This window comes from Chiroxiphia lanceolata, chromosome 22, assembly GCF_009829145.1.
Source record: "Chiroxiphia lanceolata isolate bChiLan1 chromosome 22, bChiLan1.pri, whole genome shotgun sequence".
NCBI classification, from domain to species: domain Eukaryota; kingdom Metazoa; phylum Chordata; class Aves; order Passeriformes; family Pipridae; genus Chiroxiphia; species Chiroxiphia lanceolata.
Window position 1 is genome coordinate 6,976,071 of NC_045658.1, and position 20,710 is coordinate 6,996,780.

The 20,710-nt window shown below is 46.6% G+C and overlaps 1 protein-coding gene across 3 annotated transcripts in view; it reads left to right on the plus strand.

Annotated features, from left to right (window-relative positions):
• The window catches only part of PRDM16 (PR/SET domain 16), a 262,940-nt gene that overhangs the window by 90,559 nt on the left and 151,671 nt on the right, over positions 1-20,710 (plus strand). For all 3 annotated transcript variants that reach the window (XM_032709186.1, XM_032709187.1, XM_032709188.1), the window contains exon 2: positions 3,760-4,109. In XM_032709186.1, the coding sequence (XP_032565077.1) occupies positions 3,760-4,109 (350 nt within the window). The remainder of the gene's footprint in view (positions 1-3,759; positions 4,110-20,710) is intronic.

Below are 20,710 nucleotides of genomic sequence, written 5' to 3' on the forward strand. Positions count from 1 at the left end.
ACACAGTGCAGGAACCTCAGGACGTCCATGGGGCTGTAAAGGTGGTGGCAACATCTCTCTTTGGGTTGGCAAAGATGTTTGAGGTCACCCACTGCTCTGCCTGTCGAGCCAGAAAAATGGAAATGAATCCCAGGGAAGTCCTGGCCTAGTGGGTATTTTCCTGATGGTATTTTATATGATAAAATACCCCAATAACAAACAGTTCTAGACAACACTGAGGCTTTAATACCTGTGTGTCTAACTCCCAGTTAGGAAGGAGTTGCAAAGTTTGGATGGTGAATTAAAAAACCCTTTCAACACCCAGTTACTCCCTAAGGAAGAAGCCCCGCTCAGTCTCTCCCTGTGGGGTTTCACTCCTGGGTACAAAGTCACAATTCTGGGTGAATATTTGTGTTCTCCCTGCTCCCAGTGTTCCCACTGCTCTCCAGGGGAGCTCCAGGGGCAGCAGGAACGTGGGATCAGACCCAGTTTTGTATTTATTTCAAGGTCAGTGACACTCGAGGCAGATGGGGCTGGTGCTCAGGCACTGCCTGCCCAGGGTAAACTCATCCTTGGTCTGTTCTGTGAATGTCCCCAGGGAGAACATTGAAGATGCTCTTTGCAGTGTCTGTGAGTGTAGCAAATGCTCATTAATCTCAGATAAGTAGGTATTTCCTTAGCAGGATTAAATAACAATAATAATAATAATAACAGCCTGCTATTTGGGTTTCTTGGGTTCAGTGTGTCCCACAACAGAAGCCGTGGCTGAGGTGACCTCCCAGCTGCACCTCTATTATTATTATTATTATTATTATTATTATTATTATTATTACCAAATACAAAACATACCAGAAACCCACCCAAACTCTAACACATTATTCCACCTACCACGAATTTCCTTTAACATCAGACTTTCTTTTCCTTTCATTACAGCTGCTAAATAGATTATTCATGAGGTCTCTCACCAACACTAAACCATCACTCTCATTGTTGCAAGACCCTCATTGGTGTCACACAGATTTTCAGCATATGCCCATATCTGATTATCTGTGGAAACAACCTTTCAATGGGCCTTTTTATGGAGTCATTTTGCTGGTGAGCTTTGAGGGACTAATTTTAGTTTCATGACAGTAACAATAAGGTCAAGTTGTATTTCTGCCCCGCTTTTCACATCAGCAGACACTCCCGGGCCCTGCAGTCCCTGCTGCTGGAAGAGGGGCAGATGTAGGACAGGGTGGTTGTCACCAGGGAGTGGCCACGTCCCACGTCCAGCTCTCCCTGGCAGCGCTGACTCGTGGTGGAGCTCGGGAGAGCTGGGGGTTGCTCCCAAAAAACAAGACGTTCCCTGCTTTCTTTAATACGTATTTTATTTTTAACCAATTGTGTTCCAAAGCTGAGAAGGGCACTGAGGGGGACAAATGGCACAGGGGCAGTGAGGGCAGTCTGGAAGGTTCTGCAGTGCAGAGTAACAAACGATCATCAAACCTGAACCCCAGCTGCTGGATTTTCCCCAAATCCCTGGAATAAACAGCCCCTGTGGAGAAGATCAGCCACCACACCTGTTGTGTTTGAGCTGGGCTTGTTCAGCTTGGGGAAAAGGAGGCTCAGGGGGGACTTTCTCACTCTCTGCAACCCCCTGGAAGGAGGTTGTAACCAGGGGGGATCCACATCTACCAGGCAATAAGTGCCAGGAGGAGAGGAAATGGCCTCTGTTATCTCAGTGTTGGGCTGTGGGGACAAACCCAACATTCACACCCCTGCCTCGGTGTCCTTCTGCTCCCACAGATGCCACGTGGCATCTCTGGTGTCAGAACCATCATGACCCACAAATGTTCTCTTTCACTGTCATTTCCTGCCTGTTACCAATGCCTGGTTACTGGTTTTAGCAGAAGGAACAGGTTCCCTGTGTTTTGTGATTTCTCTTGAAATAGGAGGTCGGTCAGATGTGGGTTCAGCTTCAGAGTAAATTGAAACTTATTCAGAACTGCCCCGACTGTCCCACAGAAGAAATGAAATTACAGCATTCAGTAGTGAGGTGTCTCTATACTTTCCTTGTATCCTTTGGAAATTTTCACAGGTCGTGCTCCAGTAAACCTAGTTTTGCTTTTCAACTCAGTTGGAATTCCTGTTTCTTAAGTGCAGAAGAGGCTAATCATAGAGGAGAAAATAATTTGACTTGCTAATACTGGGCGAGAAAACATTTACTGCAACCACAAGTATTTTCAGGATGATGGAGTGTCTCATGCTCATGAAAGCTCAGCTCTGGTGACATGTTTGAGTAGGGAGGGCTGCACTTTCTAGCAGAGGAAACCCATGTAAGCTGTAGCAGGCAGTTCTCTGTATTCCTCCAGAGCTGGAGCAAAAAAATGTTGGCAAAGGAATCAAAATCCTCCTCTTTAGTCAAGTCTACCACCAGGTTTCTTAGGCATGAACTCAGGAAAATCTTTATTAGGCATAAAAAAACCAGAGGAGGAGATGTGTCTCGCAGACAGAAGGTGCATTCTGAGGTTATGGAAGGGATGAATTATATATACCTTAAGTCAAGCCATGCTTTTCCAGCTATTCTTCCCTATGGTTCCTGTTTGGCAGCCAGAGCTGCAGTGAAAACTGGGAGTTTTGTTGGGTGCTGCTCCCCCCGATGACATCAGGGGTCAGTCATTAATATGCACCAGGGGAGTCCCTCCCGTGCAGGAGGGTCCACAATGGGCTGGTTGTTGGCCTTGTTATCATAGTGGGGGCTCCTGTGCACAGTCCTGCTGCCTCATGTTTAATTGAGAGATGGCAAAGCTGCTCCCAAAAATGCTTCAACTACTTGTATTGTATGACAAATGTGTTTTTCTTTTCCCCTCCCCGTGTTTCACTCCCCCCCTTTTTTCCTTTTTGGATGAAAAAGCCCTGTTTTCATTCCATATGAATGTCCTTGCTTAGCAATTGACTCCTCTTGGAAAAATCCCCAAACTTTTTTACCCTCTGTGTCCAGCGTTTTCACTCCAGGACAAGGGGGAATGGCTTCACACTGACAGAGAGTAGGTTTAGCTTGGGTGTTAGGAGGAAATCCTTCCCTGGGAGGGTGGGGAGACCCTGGCACTGGTTGCCCAGAGAAGCTGTGGCTGCCCCATCCCTGGAAGTGTCCAAGGCCAGGTTGGATGGGGCTGGGAGCAACCTGGGCTGGTGGGAGGTGTCCCTGCCCATGGCAGGGGTGGAAGGAGATGATCTTGAAGGGCCCTTCCAACCCAAACCATTCTGGGACTCTGAGGTTACAAAGTGCTGATGCTTTTGTTACCCCTGCAGAGGTGCTTTGCTGGGAGGTCACCTCAGCCACGGCTCCTGTTGTGGGACACACTGAACCCAAGAAACACAAATACAAGGCAAACAGTTCTTGCCAAACTTAGTTTGGCTTTAGCTTGATTTCTCTATTTTTTCTTCCCCTCTAAAAATACACTGAGCCAGTTAAAGCAGTAAATGGTTAAAGGGAACCTCGGCCTCCTTCTGTGTTTTCTTCCCTCTCTCCAACACTGAGAGATAAGCACTCCTGGAAGGCTGATCCTGTAGAACATGTCAGGCTGCACTCCCCTCCACCCCAGCCCTCAGCAGCACTGCCTGTCGTGCAGGCAGGGTGGGTGTTCTCCCCTCAGCCCCACCTGAGCTCTCTGAGGGAGGTTTGGCTCTTTACCCTTCAGGCGTGGGAGCTCGGCTTGGGGAAACTCCGTCCCGAGAAGAGATTAACTGATGTTCACCCGAGTATTTCAGTGTGTTTTGTTCTGCTGTTTCCCCTTTTAGGTGACAGCGACATTGTAAATAATATGTACGAGACCGACCCCGATCTCCTTGCTGGCGAAAGCGCAGAGGAGGAAACAGAGGACAGTATAATGTCCCCCATTCCCGTGGGACCTCCGTCACCCTTTCCCACCAGTGAGGACTTCACTCCCAAGGAGGGCTCACCTTATGAAGCTCCCGTCTACATTCCTGATGACATTCCAATCCCACCAGATTTTGAACTCAGAGAATCTTCGATCCCAGGGGCAGGGCTAGGGATTTGGGCCAAAAAGAAGATTGAAGTTGGGGAAAGATTTGGACCCTATATGACAGGACAGAGGAGCACATTAAAGGAAACAAACTTTGGATGGGAGGTAAGCGTGTGGAATGTGATCACCACATTCATTTCTCTTCTCTGCCAAGTGTTCCTGAGGCTGGACTGGGGCCTGGGGACGGACGCGGTGACTTTGCCAGTGCCGCGTTTCCCTCCGTCATTTTGCCCCCCCCCAATAACCTGAAGTGTTTAAAATCAGCAGAAATCCCTTTAAGATCCCTTCTTGGGCTACAAAAACCGCTCTGGCACCATTTTGGAAGGTTGGTTTTAAATGCTGTCGGGTCACTTCATCAAGTGCTTGTCATTCCGAGGTTGTGTTCGGGACTTGTCGCGGAGGAGGGAATGGGATTAGTGGCACCGTGTTCTGTCGTTGGGGGTGTTACCTTTGACTCCCAGCCCTGTCAGCGGTGCAGGGATCATTAACTGCTCAGAGGGAAATACCATGTACCCATTACCTGCCCAGATGTTCTCGAGTTCTTGTTCCGCAGCAAAGATGGAGAAATGTGAAAGTCATTTTTCACTGAGAGCTGAACACAAAAAAAACGGTGCTCAAGAGGGAAAATAGCTCTGTCCCACAACTCACATCCTTCTCCCTGCTTTTCTGGCCTTGTCCCAGGAGTCATGTCCATCTCTTCTGCTCCTACGTTCTTGATTTGAAAATGTCCGTATCCCTAATTATCCTGAAATACAGGATATTCTGGGAGCAGTGAAGTGCAGCCTGGAGTTCTGCTCTGTGTCACAGCCCTGTTCCAGCACATCCAGCGTCCACTACACACTGTAGAATTCCTTCTCTCCAGTCCAGTGCCCATCCCAACCCACCACACCCCTGCTGCCATGGGAGCTGCTGGTTGTTGGCCTAAGGAGGAGCTTTGTCTGGAGCAGAGAGGTTTCCCAGTAGGACACCCAGGCTGTTGGACAGGGGGAGGCCTGTCCCTCAAAATAAGTGGGAGCTCAATTTTCCCTCCCTTTTCCCTGGCTGAAGCAGTGAATTGGCCTGTTTTCTCCTTCGGCCACTACTGATGTGAAGTGGTTTAGAAAACATTGGAGTACAGGGTGGGAGCAGCTCAGGATGGGACTGGAAGCCTCACTGGGGGGGAAGCCAGCAGTGCAGTCACAGAAGCCCTGTTTTCTTAGAAACTGGGGTCAGAAAGGCCAGACTGAAGCATTAACATTTGAAGTTGTGTCTGATTATATTTACACTCTTGATTGTGAAGTCAGAAATCAGCGAGCAGTTGGATTCAGTGAAGCCCAAAGAAGTAGGTCCAGATGTTTTTGTTTACTTTATCAGTGTGTCTGAAGTGCAGGAAACAGCAAAAAACACTTGTTATAAGAACCAAACTCAATTGTGTTTTGTCGCTCTGCACCAGGGAGTCTCTGAAGAGCTGAAACCAGGGTTTGGTTGAATGACTGAGTGGAAAGTTTCCTTTTCTTACTGTCCTAGTACAGGGAAATGAGGGAAATTCAGCTCAGTTTTAATTCCCTATATTCCCTCCAGTGACGTTCCTCAGAAGTTCATCTTGGTCTTGGCTTCTTTTGTGTGAATATAATTGCAGAATATTTAATTGGTATGAGTGTATGAGTTTCAAGACATGGGTTTTTGGGGAGAAAACCCCCTGTTAATGTCCTGGCAATGCATGGTCTGGCTCAGGGAGGCTGCAGGTGTGAGGCAGCTGGAGATTCCCCGAGGGAGGTTCTGGTCACCCCGAGGTCTCTCTGAAGCTGGGCACAGTTTCTCTCTAGGAATGTGCAATATTGATTATTTGTAGGCTGCAAAGTGGAAGTGGCTACTTCGGAAAAGCAAATTGCCTCTTTCTGACCCAAATATTGATAGGTGGCGTTGGTTGGTTTCGTGTACCTTTTTTGTTTGTTATTTTGTTTTCAGGCTGGTGTTTTGGGACACAGTGCAATCCTCCCTGGCTGTTAGAAGTCAGATCCAGTTTGGACAATGCAAATCTTTTTTTTTTCTGTGACCTTGGCCAAGCTTTGTCCTTGTGTTCTTTATTTCTGATAAAAGCTGGTGTTTGCATTCACGGTTTTAAGAACCATTCCCCACATCCCCTGGGCTCTGGGTGCCAGCCCTGATAGGAGCCCTTTCTATCAACGCTGTTGGCTTTGTGACACTGTTTGGTTTTGTGCTGTAATTGAACAAACTTTCCTTCTCCGAGGCACTTCTCACATTTCAGCTGTTCCTTTGTCCTCTGATTTGGCCGGGACGTTTCACACCTCAGAGAAGGACTGTTTGTCCTCCCTCAGGTGTCCTCAGACACTGTCCCCTCCCACCCTGACACTCTCTCTTTGGACCCTGCCTGTACCTGCAGATACCTCTTGAAGTTTTCCACCTCCCAGTGTGTTTAAAGACAGTTCAGGGACATGTTTTTAGTCACTCAGCACCTTCAGCATTTCACTTGGGCCCAACATCCAGGAATCCCTCCACGTGCTGAGCAGAACTCATGGAATAAACCCTGTGTGGGAATTACTGAGCCATTCCCTTCGAGTGTGAGGTTGGAAAAGCCTCGAAGGGATGTTCTGGGCAGCTCTACCTGATGGCAGATTGCTGGGAAGTTGTAATTTGGGATATGTTTCCATCCTCCGTCCATGAAATTGGGCAGGCAGGCAGTTGGCGGCGAGGGGAAAAAAAGGAAAGGGGAGGAGTTTTTTGTCACCCTGTAACTTATTGGCGTTTGCCTCTGTGTGCTGTTTCTTCCAGGAGTGATAAATCTAACAAATCTGGGGATTGCAGTATCATGAGAAGTGTTCCTTCTGCACTTTGACATTATTTTTTTGGTCAGCATTTCTCTGAAACTTGTAGTTTTGACTTGCAGTGACTCGTGGGTCGAATGCTGTTGTAAGACTTTTACACACAACTCCTCATTTCTGACCAGTTGGGACATTACTGTGATACCTGAATTAACCCTTCTATCAGTATTTTTACTTCAGGAATGATATCTGTTCTTCACACCCAGTCTCTTCTCTATTCATACTTCCCAGTAGATTTCCTGCAGTTTATACTCCTGATAATCCCACTTTGGGGGGTGCAAACCCCACCCCCCAAATTCTGAAAACCTGGTCTTCCTTTGTCTGTTTTTAGTAGTCATCAGTCCTGCAGTTTTAACAGTGTTCCTGCCTTTGCACAGAAACTTCTTGCCTTTTATCACAGTAATTATATTGTCAGGCTTTGACTAAGCTGAGAGCACCACTGGAAGTGGAACAGCTACAAAGTGAACATTCCTCAGCACCATCTGTTTTGCTGGAAGCTGCTGGGTTTGTTGTTCTCTAGGATGTGCTTCACAATTAATGTCTGTTTTCTTCTGATATCTGTATTCTAGACAAAAAATCAAATAACGTTTTGGGGGTTGGAAAACGTGCTATTAAGGGCTTTGGTTTGAAAATGGAATTTCTCCCCTCTCTCCAATCGTCAGCACTGCAGAAATAGCTTTCCCTTTTCAAACTCCAGTAAGGGCAGATTTGTGAAAATGAAAATAAAGCAGTTAATTGTACCCCAAGTCCTCAGGAAACACAGAGGAAACTTCCAAACCTCATGTTTGGAGGCAGGGCCAGCTCTGTTTTCATGTGAACTGCTCTCTGCAGCCCTGGCTCTGGTGTACAACGGCCGACTCCAGGAGGCACAGGAAGAATGTTATTTGCTGAAACTTTCAGGTTCACTCGTTATTTCTCCCAAAACATCAATGGGGATGCAGAATGCTGTGTCTTATTTGCCATATCTTGAAAAAAACCCCACATGTAGTTATTTTTATGATGGAAGTTTTTCCTTTTGACCAGACAGGAGGGCCTGGGTTGTGACAGGGAGAACTCGTGCCCTGCTTTATCTGCAGCACAGCTTCACTATCTTCTTTCTTGATTTGCTTTGTGGAATATGCTTTTAAAAATATTCTTTAAATTAAACCACACCTCTCATTGAAGGGCTTTTTTGGCCATGGGATGGCAGGGAGTGATTCATGCTGGTGTCACAGAGCTCAGTCAGATGTGTCCCCTCCCAGGGGTGATTCAGCAGGACACTGAGCTGGGGGTTTTCCCCTGGGCCTCAGTCCCTGACACTGCTGAGCATGTTTATCTCTCTTTTGATTCCTCAAAAGACACCACCCAAACCAAAAGCCTCGTGATTATTCAGTGTGATGTGACTGCATTTCCCCTGCCTGCTGGCACAGGACACACCACTCAGAGCACCCCAAATAAATCACCCTGGGTTTGTGCTTTATGGCCTCTGAGACCTAAAAAAATAATAAAATAAAATGATTACATAATGATTTTGATCACTTTGAATAAATAATGGTATTTATCATAGTGCTGCTTATTTTGCTAATTGAGAGAAGAATGGGAACCTCATCCTGGAGGGAAGTTTAGCAGCTGAATTGTGGGGAATTTGGAAGCAATGATGATTTTAGCTCAGTTTGCTTCGCAGGGTAAATACCATTGATAAATAATTATTAGTTGCTCTGTTTTAATTTATATTTTAAGAGAGATTATTTGCTGAAGCACAAAGACTTCCCTCACACTGAAGTGTTGGAGCCAGGCTGCTCCTTTACACAGGAAAAATAAGTGCTTTCACTTCATAGTCGAGGGTGAAGATAGAAACTGTCCCATGGAAGACAAATAACTGTGGAAAAAATAGGAGCCGACAGCTCCGGATGGAGCAGAATTCTGGCTCCACATCTGGGCCAGTGGAAAACTGCTGGGTTTTGAACATGCTTTATAGTGTCAGTGATTCACAGCAGCTCAACCTCCCTGTTCCCACAAAATAGGGGGTTTGAAGTTTAGCATGAGGGTCTTTTTCGTTTTGTTTGGTTTTAGAAATGCTCGTAAGTGCCAAGGGAAATTTACTTTGCGTGTTCTGGCCTTAAATGCTAAAGGGAGAATTATATTGTATTTTCTTGAGTCTTAAAAATACTAAAACATATTTTTAAATATATGTATATATTTTAAGACACTAAAATATCTGGGAAATATTAAAATAGGAAGGAGCCTCTGAGATTCTTCTAACTGTGGTGGTTTTGCTTCCCAGCTAAAAAAACTGAAATTCCCTCATTTCCCTTTACAAACTGAGACAGCTAAAGCAGCGTGTTCTTGTTTGTCCTGTTTCTTAACTAAAGCTGCTAAAAAAAGGTGTGAGTCCTTTAAATGAGCAAGGAACTCCTTGCACTCATCCCTCTCTGCTGTGCTTTCAGCTCGTGGGCTGAGAGGATGTGATGACATTTCCCTTCCAGCGTCCCCTGGTTCATTCATTCTCTCTGGCCTCTGCCTTTCCCTCTGGCTGGAGAATGATGTTACTGGAACAGCTTCCATGCTCAGGGAGAAGCAGCTCAGGACTTGGGGTTTTCACACCAGGGCATGGGCAGCCTTGGAGGGGGCTGAGGAAGGGGGTGCGTGGCCCTTTCCTAGGTGTTACCTCCCCAGCAGGTATTGCCCAGGCAAAGTTATTTCACAACTTGTCAATTTTATTTATTTATTTATTTGGCTGGAATTATTCTGAAAAAGAAAGAATCTGTGGTTTCACAAGGAAAGCAGAAGGTGGGAGTACCCCAGGGCTCCCCAGATGTGCCCTTGGCCACGAGGAGCTGCCAGCAGCAGCCCCAGGTGGAATTTTTATTCACATGTGGCTAAAACTGCAGAGGAACTTTTGCTTTAGACCAAAACCCAGCACTTATGTCAAAGAAAAATTAATCTCAAGGAGGAGAAATAACTTCCTGACCTCTAAATCCCCTGAATATTGTGGGATCTGGGGCCAGTGGAGTTGCTGAGCTTTGTACATGCTGGGGCCTGTCCCCTTTCCAGGGAGCAGCTGTGGGAGGACACCAACACTCCAGTTGTCCCTGCAGGGTCTGCCCTTGGTTCTGGTGTCAGGGGACATCCCAGGGGCAGAGGCAGCTTCCAGCTCCTGTCAGTTGTTGGGCTGGTTCCTGTGCCTGGCATTGCAAACGTGCCCGTGGCACAGGGGCTGCCTTTGGATTCAGGGAAAGCAGCTGATCGTGCCACAGGCAAACCCCCATTCCCCACAGCTGCACCATTTATTGATGCCTTCATTTATTGATTTCCACCCTGGATAAAAGTGAAAAATACACCTCATGGCATCCAAGTGAAACGACTGAAATTTGTGCCGTTTTGTGACGTTCCACCAGATGCTCCAATGTCAGGGTTAAGGGAGTAAGTCTTTTTTAGGCCCAAGAATGCCAAGATATCTTGCTCTATCTTAGGCACTTGGCTAAAACATGGGTATATAAGGAATTAAGGGAAAAAAGAAGAGACAGGGGAAGGGAATGACTAAGAATACCTCCTGATATTTCTCCTTTATTTCCATAAGGGGTAATAACTCATGAGCAATCCGGCAGAGGGCACTTTCTTTAAATAGAACATTCTGATTCACAAGCAGAAAAAGGAAATAAATATTTTCTTTTCGTCTTTGAGAGACATCCATGAATACCAGCTCCTGAAGCAGGATTTTATCATCCACACTTAAAAAAAAAAAAAAAAAAAGAGAGAAAGAAAATCCCATGAAAAGCTCAGTGGTGACCACAGGGTTTGAAAAATAGCTCTTTTCATTGTCAAAAGCCTTGCAGAGTGCAGGGCACTGCTTCTCCCTCTGGAATGTTAACCTGCAGAGAAATCCTTGATTTTGTCCCTTCCCAGAAAAGCCTGGCTGATGGAGCACTGGGACACAGTGGGCTTTTGTAAAGGAAATGATCAATAAGTGAAACCATAAATATCCAGGAGCTTTGAGGGGGCATCATTCTGGGGACTCGCAGTTTGAAGAGGTGGGAGCAATGTAAAATAACTCACTTGGGGGTTTTCAGGCTGCCTGTGGGGGGGGGTCAGGGATGTGTTGGCTCTTTGGGGATTGAGCCCAGTTACCTTCCAGGGTCCTTTTTTGTTGTAGCTGAACCCCTGAGTTCCTGTGACCTTGTGTTAAGGGGTTAGAGGAAGTCATTACTCAGCTGTGAGTTAAGGCTTAAATGGAATCGTAGAATCATGGAATGGTTTGGGTTGGAAGGGACCTTAAAGATTAGCCCACGTTGCTCCAACCTATCCTTGGACACTTCCAGGGATGGGGCAGCCACAGCTTCTCTGGGCAACCTGTGCCAGGGCCTCCCCACCCTCACAGGGAGGAATCTCTTCCATAAAATATTTGGAGCTGTGTTTAGACTCCAAAAGTTTGTGACATTAGCAAACCTTCCTGAGTTCCTGGTTAATCCCAAAGTCTGAAGGTTCTAAACTTCTTTACCTCGATCTGTATGATGCGAGAAGTGGGTTTTCCAGAGCAAAATGTTGTGTTAACTACTTTGAGACAAGAGGCAAATCACATTCTCTGCAGAACTTGGCTCCATCCTCTTCTTCCCGTGGCAAACACGGAGCAGCAGTGCAGGTTGGGATGGCTGCTAAATGTAGCAGCTCTTACCTTGTGGGATTTGGGACTTCACACATTTTGGCACTTCAGATGCTTCTTCCTTGGCTCTGGAAAAGCAGGGGAGGTTTGTTGTACACAGAGATGGAAATGGAAAGCTGGGTCTGTCGCCCTTCCTGCAGCAGTGGGACATGGGTGGGACACGGGTGGGACTTTGTTCCTCGCTTGCTAACACAGCAGTTCATTATTCATCCTTTCCTCCTCTGTGCCTTTCAGCCCAGCAAAGAGCTGGGACCTGCACAGATGGAGACAGGAAGTGTCCAACTCTGCAGAACAAGGGCTGTTTGTCCAGGGAAGGTGTGAAGCTGAGGTTGAGTCATTTTTAGCCCGGTGAATGGAAGAAGCACGTCTGCAGGAGGAGGTCCAGTGACCAGGAAGGGGTGGGTTGGCTCCAGGAAGGAGCATTTCCAGATCATGGGGGTGTCTTTGGGAATGCTGTTCCTAACCATGTGCTCTGTTGTGACCAAGGCCCAGCAGCTTTGTGAGGTGTCCTTGTAAAACATCCACCTTGACTCGGTTGTGCATCTCCTCATTTCCTGCTCCTCTCTGTCCTCTCTCAAAGCAAACAGACAAGATCATGGAATCATAGAATGGCCTGGGCTGGAAGGGACCTTAAAGTTCTACCCCCTGCCACAGGCAGGGACACCTTCCACTAGCCCAGGTTGCTCCAAACCCCATCCTGGCCTTGGGCACTTCCAGGGCTGGGGCAGCCACAGCTTCTCTGTGCCAAGGCCTCCCCACCCTCCCAGGGAAGGCTTTCCTCCGAATATCCAATCTAAACCCACACTCCATCAGTTTGAAGCCATTCCCCTTTGTCCTGTCACTCCAGGTTCTTGTAAATAGTCTCTCTTCATCTTTCCTTGTTGACCTCCTTCAGGCTACAGTTGGGTCACTCTGGAGCCTTCTCTTCTCCCGGCTGAACAATCCCAAATCTCTCAGCTTTTTCCTCCCAGCAGAGCTGCTCCATCCCTCTGATCATCTTGGGGCCTCCTCTGGACTCCCTCCAGCAGCTCCATGTCCTTGCTGTGCTGTTCCCCGGGGCTGGAGCAGCTCTGCAGGGGGGTCTCAGGCCCAGGCCTGAGTGGAGCTGGTTTGTGTGTAAAGAGGGTTCCAGGCAGGTGACAGTGGCTGTGCCCATGGAATGTGTCTGCACGGATGGAGACGGGCACGTTCCAGTGGGACGTGTAAACAAAGGAGAGGCATCTCTCAGGAATGGATCTGTGGGCACGTGGGAGGCACAGCCTGCAGAGCAGTTCGTCAGGACTTGCCACCGTTTACTCTCTTTGCCCCAGAAAGGCACAAAATGTACTTAAAAGTGCTTTCCCCTGCAGAGTGTTCTCACCCAGCCCCTGCTCGTGCAGCTCCTCAGTGGGGCTCCTTCTGGCTGCCCTTGGCCCCCTGTTCTGGTGGAGGAATCCCCAGCGTGTCCGAAGGGATCCCTGGGCCGCGGGTGCCGCGTTCAGGAGCCCCTCAGGATCCCTCAGAGCCACTCTGGTGTTTGGGGCGTTCCACAACCTGTCTGGGGCAGAGGCTGCAGGTTCAGCCCTCTCCAGGCTGTTTGCTCAGCACACTCAAGTGGATCTTTCCTCCCTTTGGATCTGATTCCCCAGCTCTGTTTTCCTTTGCTTTCGGATAATGCCCGGGCAAGTCGTTGCTTTAACTGTGCATCTTATTGTGCCATCCCTGTTCAATCGTGTTCAAAAATACCTACAGCTCACCCTTGTCCCCCACCTCCCTTTTCCCATTTAGATCTCCCTGAAGCCCATTCTCCCTTATCAGCACAGTAATTTCATGAGCAGAGCTTGGATTTCTGCCGTTTAGGCCCCGGCCATTGTCTGTCGCAGCTGCAGTCAAGATAAACCCTCACCCAGAACAAAGTTGGAATGACCTTTTACAAGCAGAATCTGCCTTGTTTCCCTCCAGACTAATTTATCAGCCTTCATTTCAGCCTAGTCTCTCAGCAGAGGCCTGAAAGAACATTACAGAGAGCATGAATGAACAGGGGGATTAAGATGCTTGGCTAGTCCCTCTTTTTCATCAGACACCTTCTGGATTTGCTGGGCTGTAAAGCTGTAAATGACCGTAAGTGGTGAACTGCCTTCAACTTGGAGGAAGGGGAAGGGAAGGGGCGGGGGAATCACCACAGCCAAAGGTTTGGGAGAGGGAAGTGGGGAGCTGGATAAAGCTCCTGCCTCGAGGGCAGAGCGTGGCAGAGCCAAGCTATGACCATGTCTTGGTGCTGCTGGTCCTCACCAGAGGCTCCGTGCCGGGGGCTCAGTCAGTCCCTGAGGGGGGACAGGCTGCACACACACAGGCTCAGCTCCTGTTAGCGAGGGGTTCTGGCAAATTTAAATCCAATTTATTGATTGAAAGCCAAATTTTGCAAACTGGATCACGTATCGATGTGCTAAAAGTATTTTGGTGCAGCAGAGAATGCAAAAGTTTTATTGGGAGCATGATTTTAATGCTGCAAGAGGTGAAGTTTGTTTTTAAAGTGAACTTGGCAAGTGTCAAAGAGCCCAACAGGACATCCAAGATCCACTTGCAGCTGACAACAGGCACAGTCCAGAGGACTTGCTGTGAGGAGAGGAATAAATATTGGTCTCTTGAAGGAAGGGAGTAAATACTGGTCTCTTGAAGGAAGGGGAGAGTTGTCACCTCCAGTGGGGGTGAATTTCCTGCCTGTGGAAATGAAGGTGCAAAGGATGGAGCTGCAGGTCTGGGGGGTGAATGCAGTCAGGGAGCAGCAGGTGAAAATGTGCTGAGGAAACAGCTCGTGAAACTCATATCTCAGTGCCAAGTGATAGGGAACATCAACCACAAGATGTTTAGATACTGGGCTCAGGTAAAAGCCCAATGTTTTGGAATTATTTGCAGGTTAGGAGGGGTTCAGTCCTGTCACTGGACAAGCCTGGCATTTTGTCTGCAGGATTTTCACACCTTCCTGTGACTGCACATACCAATAAATCCTGCTGCAATAATTGGTATTTTCACTTATGAGTATTAAAAGCCCTTGTAAAGCAGTGACTTGTGATTATCACGAAAGCATCCAGACTTCTCTAAACCTTTGGAAGACTTGTGATTTAATTTAGACATCTGGGTGAAAGTTCAGACTGTGATTCCTTTCTCTCCCCTGTGTTCTAACCCATATTTGTACCTTTGCAATCCTTAGCCAGTAATAAGGAAGCTGGAGGATTTTTAGAGTAAATACACTAGTTTTTGTGGTTGTGTTTAATCCCTTTTTGAGACAGTTTAATAATTCCAAATTTCTGCCCTGTTAGTAAGCTTTGCACCTTGTTGGATGTTTGCTTGCACTCAAATGGAAGGTGTGGGCAGCTCATCTCTCAACCACCAACAGGACTATTGTCCAAGTCCTCATTTAGAGACACTTCCACTCTCAGAACTGAAGGATCTTTTGCTATTCCAAAGTGCTTATATCATCTCCAAAGCGAAGTCCAGCAGCCTGGCAGGGGGATAGAGGTGGTGCCTGTCTGCAAAATGCAGATATTTTAACCAGGGCAGATTATTTTTGGCTCTTGTCCAGTTTCCTGGGAAATGGGCAGAAAGAAGCTGAGTTTCCTATAGTCCCCTGCAGCTGGGCTTGGGTTTCAATAAGTGTACAGGGTGATTTAAGGAAAAAAAAAAAGGCAGGAAGTTCAGATTCTAGTGGAGATTTCTGTGGAGCAGAAACAGGGGTTTGCTGCTGGGAGGGGCAGCAGCACTGGAGAGGGGGCAGTTCAGCATCCAGGATGGTGCTGCCCAAAATGTCACAGCCCTGCAAAACTCAGGGAATGGGTCAAAAGGATCATGGGTTGACTTCACTCCCATAAACATCAGGTCATTTAATTGACTGCATCCGGGGCAGAATAATCCGAGTTGTGTCTGTGCAATGCTGAACTTCCAAGTGGAATTGCTCTCTAAGAAGTAACATGGTTCTTTTCCCAGGAGCGTTGGATGAAACTACTGGGAAAAGTGTTTGAATTAAACACAAGCAAGTTCTGCTTTCTGTAGTGAAAGGTGAATTCCAGCCTGTGCTGCCTGTGGAGCCGGGGGGATCAGGAGGGATGGGGATGGATGGTGGGAGTGCAGCCCATGAGTGGATCTGTCCCCAGGGATATTGTCTCTAATCTCTCTCACACGGTGGCTCTGGGTACTGGGGGCTGTGAGGTGACACAGTGGGACTGGGCCAGGCTCCCATGTGCTCCCTGAATCCCCCCTCCAGCCTTTATTGTCATCACTGGTGTTGTCACAAGGTCAGGCAAAGACCAACCTGGAAAACATTCCTTGGGAGAAAGGGAAAAAAAAACCAACACCAAAAACCAACCAACCAAACCAGCCAAAAAGGGAGACATTAAATGTTGCTGGGGGCCAACAAACGACACCAAGGGAGGAGCTGGGAGGTCAAACAGGGAACACACCAAGGAGTGCCCCTGGAAAAGCAGGGAAGTCTCTTCTGGCTGTGGGAAGATGTGCAGCCTCCACTGCTCCCTGGCAGCCCTGCACTGGTGTTAGTGGTGCCAGTGCTGCTCTTGCAAATCACATTTTCAACTCTTTATTATTTTTATGGATTTTAGATCCAAGCCAACACTCGCAGTGTAAATTCTCATCTCGCCTGTGGTTTGCTACCAGAGTTGGTAGTTGCTGCTGGAAATATCAGATTTAGGAATTTGAGCCAAAGTCACTTCTTTTGCTGTTTTCCAAAGTCACCTCATTTTGTAAAGGGCGTGTGTGTGTGATATACATCAGTGTAAATTTACTGCTCACTATAAACTGTAATTGGCAAGAGTGGGGATATAGAGAATTCAGAATGGGAATGATAAAATACTGATACTGTATCCTTTAATTTATTACCTGTATTATCCACACTCTGTGTTTTCCACTCCGTTCTCTCTCCTTCACGAGTTGTGTTTTCACTAGACTGGCATTTTCCTCCTCTGATGAATTAACTGTCAATTGAAGTTAGTGAGATAAATCAAAACAAATGGACACACTGCTCCATATTGACTTTCTCACTGCCTGATTCTGAAAACCACTTTCTGAGCGCTGTGCTGTTATTGGGCTCACTTGCTTCTAAGCAAATGTACACGAGAGAAGGAGCTGGGGGAGGGAGGTGTTTGACAGCCATCAACTGCATTTTCCCTATCTTTGGTTTAACTGGGATCTTGTCAACGATGAGATCTGGGCCATTTACCTGGAAAGAAGGCACTTGGTGTTGTGTCAGAGAGGGAAATGTTAAATGGCTCCCAGGAAGCAGGCAGGGAAATTCAGGTCTTCTAAAATGTGCTCTTAAGCTACACTGGAGAGGAGGGTTTGGGATAACCATGACAGTTTAAGGGAAAAGGAGGACAGGGGCTGCATGGAGACTCTGACCATGACAGCAGAGACAGGTCTCTAGGCTGAATCCAGGGAGGTTTATCAGCATTTGCTGTGGGAATTCTCTGTGGATAATTCCGGAGTCATTGCATAGGGGACTTCAAGGTGTTGAAGTCTTGGCTTCATCCCAAGACAGCAGAACTGTTTCCAGCTGGTTTATTCTGATTGTGCAGGTAGGTCAGTGATGGTCAGCACCCAATAACTGAGATCATCTCTGTCCCTGATAAGACAAAAGTAAAGCAAGATATACATATATATATATATACACACATATATACTAAACTAATGAGTGAAATAAGTCTGGAACACAGACATGCTCAAGGCTTTGCTCTTGCAGCCTTGGTAAAACTTTCCCAGTGAGGAGCCCGTGGCTGCACGGGCACAGACATTCCTTCTGCTGTCATCTCAGTTATTTGTGTGATAGAAAAGTGATTGATTATTTTTAAATAATGAGAATGGCGAACCCATCTCGGTGTCTGTGGATCAAACACCGGCCGTACCTCTGGCTGACCTCGGTTCCAGTGCTCAGAACAAGCACCTGCCTGTCATCCAGTGAGGGTGGAAATGCCTTTGTTATTTGTTTACTTGTATCTTAAACATCTGTGCCTCAGCTTGGCTTTGAAAAGCTCTGGAGATCAAGCAGGTTATTCTTTCAGGGCTGTCACCCGACCGTGTGTTGTGTCTTCCTGAGTAACCAGCACCACGTTTAGCAAATAAATTTAACACCTTCTCACCTGGAAGGGATCTCCTGCACTTTAATTCAAGAAGTAAAAGGTTAAAAAAATGTATGTGCAGAGGAATGGATGGTGGAAAGGGGTAAAGCCTCTCAGCAGTAGGTTAATTGGAGAGTGGAATACCAGTGTAGATGGGAGCACATAGTTTCCTTGGACAATGTGCTAAAGAACTGGGAGCTGGGAAGGACCAGCTGGGATTGTTAGTGAATTAGCTGAAGTCAGAAACTGCTGAATGGAGCAAAGAAGTAAAGGGGAAATGAAGGTTAGGGTATAATTCAGTCTAAATTAGGTGGGCCATTCACAATGCATAAAAGGGCTCTGAGCTTCCTTTCTCGGGGAAAATGGGGAGGAAAGCTCACTTTTATTTGGATGCGTGTTGAGTGGTTGATTTTAAGAATGTGCATACCTAGAGCCTACTTTTTGGAAGTGCATTATCCCACATGAGTTTGGAGGAAGCATTGAAAATGCCATGAGCCTGAAAGACAACAGATTTAGCAGGAAGGACTCAGAACTGTTGTGCTGCAGGAGAATGTCATTTAATCCCTGATGGGCTGAAACAAATCCTCTTCATTTATTCTATCTTTGCTTGCTTGTTGTTAACCATGAAAACTCTGGACCTGGTCACCTTGGAGTCCTGGGGGCTTGAATTCCTGCCTGCCTGTGGCCCATCCCCACGTGTTTTTGTGAAGAAATTTATTGCAGCCCTTGTGTACTTTTAATGACACCTCAGTTTTATTTCTAAATGGTTCTGCCATTGAAAGGGATGTGGCAGACAGCACATGTTCCTGGAGACAGTGTTTGTCCTACATTAACTTAGGAAACAACAGGGAATTGCAGGAATTTCATATCCTAATAGTTAAATTCAAATGGTACCTCAGTGGAGCACTGAACCCCCAGTGATGTCTGTCTGGGATGCAGTGCTTTGGAATCTGGTGGCAAGAGTTGTGCTGCATCCCTTTGGCTGCTGTGCCTTTGGATTTCTCTGTAGATCTTCAAACTCATTTGCCCTCATTTTGCTCAGCATCCCTCGGAATTAAATCATCCATTTGATGACAAAAGATGACCAATTTTGGACTGTTTGGATGTTTCAGAACTCAGAGCTCAGCGTTGCTCTGGTCTGTGTGTTGCCTGTGAGTGCAGAGGGATTGTAACTTGGATTTCAGTGGTGTGGTTGTGGCTGTGTAGAGCCTGCCAAAGGTCTGGACCCCTCAGCTCCACAGACAGATAATCCACATTTCTGTTCTAGAAACCTGGGCTGCTCGATGCTCTCTGTTTGATGGCCCAACCTGCACAGCCCTTGTGCTGCCTCGTGAGCAGGATAAAGCCCAGCTGACTGTTGGTATCATGGTTTTATCAGGCATAAAATGCTTAATAAGGAATACATTGCCCAGCTGGTTTTATCAGTGGCAGCCCCAGAAGGGCTGTGGCTGGAGGGGGAACTTTCCCCCCTCGTGCTGTACCTGACCCAGCCTGGGCTCATTCCTGTGTTCACTCTAAAGGCTCATGTCAAGCCCAGTCAACTTAAATGAGATTCAGAACTGGAGCAGCAATAAGTGTTCAATCAAAGTATTTGATAAATCACTTAAACAATCTCGCAGATTGCAAATTCTGTAAATGCAAGTTCTGCACTTATTCAAAACTAGTGAATGTGACAGGGCTAAGAGACAGCAAAGTCAAAACAGCAGGAAGAAAAACCCAGATTCTTTGATGAGATTAAAATACCAGCAATTGCAGTGGCAGGCAGGTAGGACTGAGCTGCTCGTGGGGCTTTTCCAAGGAGAATACACAGATGGGATAAAGAAGAGAAGGCTGATTTGATGATTGCAGCATAATTTTACCTTTACTTCAGGGGATGTGTGTTTTCCTTAATATCTTGAATGGCATAATTTGGCTGGTCAGGAAAGTTTTCTCTCTTATTAAATGGAATGACAAGTGACTGTAAAAGTAGGAGAAGGGAAATCTCAACAAAGCCCAGATTGCTTTGAATGCTCAACAGTTTTTCTTTGGTTACTCAGATTGAAGCATGAGCTTCCTCAGGGGGAATTTATTCTGGTGAGTGTCTCCACATAAAAGGTGAAAACAAAGCGTTGAAACAAACTCTTTGACTTGACTTTACTCTGGTTTGTTGCCCACTGCAGCCACAAGTATTTAAATACCAAACAGGTACTTAATGATTTTTTTTTTGCTACAGTTTTTATTATATCAAAGAAAGATGGAAGAAATGAAAACAATATTTTTAGTAGCTTTCAGAATGAAACCATGTTCTGTCCTTTGACCTTTTTCCTTCTTACTGAAGGAAGTTTAGGAGGTTGTGATGGGAGAGGAATAGCTCATTGTCAGCACCAGCATGAGGCAGGATTTGAAATAACAGTTTTCATGGTTACTGGAGGCACGATGGAGAATTGCCCCCTTTTTACCTGTAGCCAGTGCTGGTGTTCAGCATTTTAGTTTCAAAGAGGGGTAGGTGGGCTTGTGTGTGGTACATTCAATATTCCTTTATCATCTCTGTCCTCACTCACAGTATCAGGGGTGTTGGAATCAGGATCCTGGTGCCAAACTCTTATATATGGTATATTTTGCTTATCCCTGGTATTTTACTGTATCCCTGGTCCTCAGAAATCAGGAGCTGGATCTCTTTGTGCTGAGGTGGCAGCAGGGACCAGTTGAGCTGCACTTTGGGCTGTTCTCCTCCTGGGGGTTTGTCCCCTGGGGCAGGAGCCAGTGCCTGATCCCTTTGTCTCCTCTTCCCAGCTTTTTCACTGTGGGTGTGAAATGGGTTTAGTTGGTGCTGAAAACACGAAACCTGAAAACTTGGCTGTCTGTTTTGAGGCAGCACGTTCAGGCCTCGTTCAGGAAAGTTTTTAAGGACTTTGGGAACGTTGAAGGAAAATACTGAACTAATCACAGTTACATGGGATAACGGGTTGTCCAGCTGTGGAGTTGGACAGATTTGCATCATTCTAGACTTAAATACATATATATATATTTAAACATACACACTTAAACTTACAACCCAAAAAGTCTGAACAGTTCTTAGAGGACTTTTGCATCACTTCTGTGTGGCCTCCTGGGCTCTGAGAGTGTTTCAGGCAATTCTTTTAGTTGAGTAGGTTTTTCAAA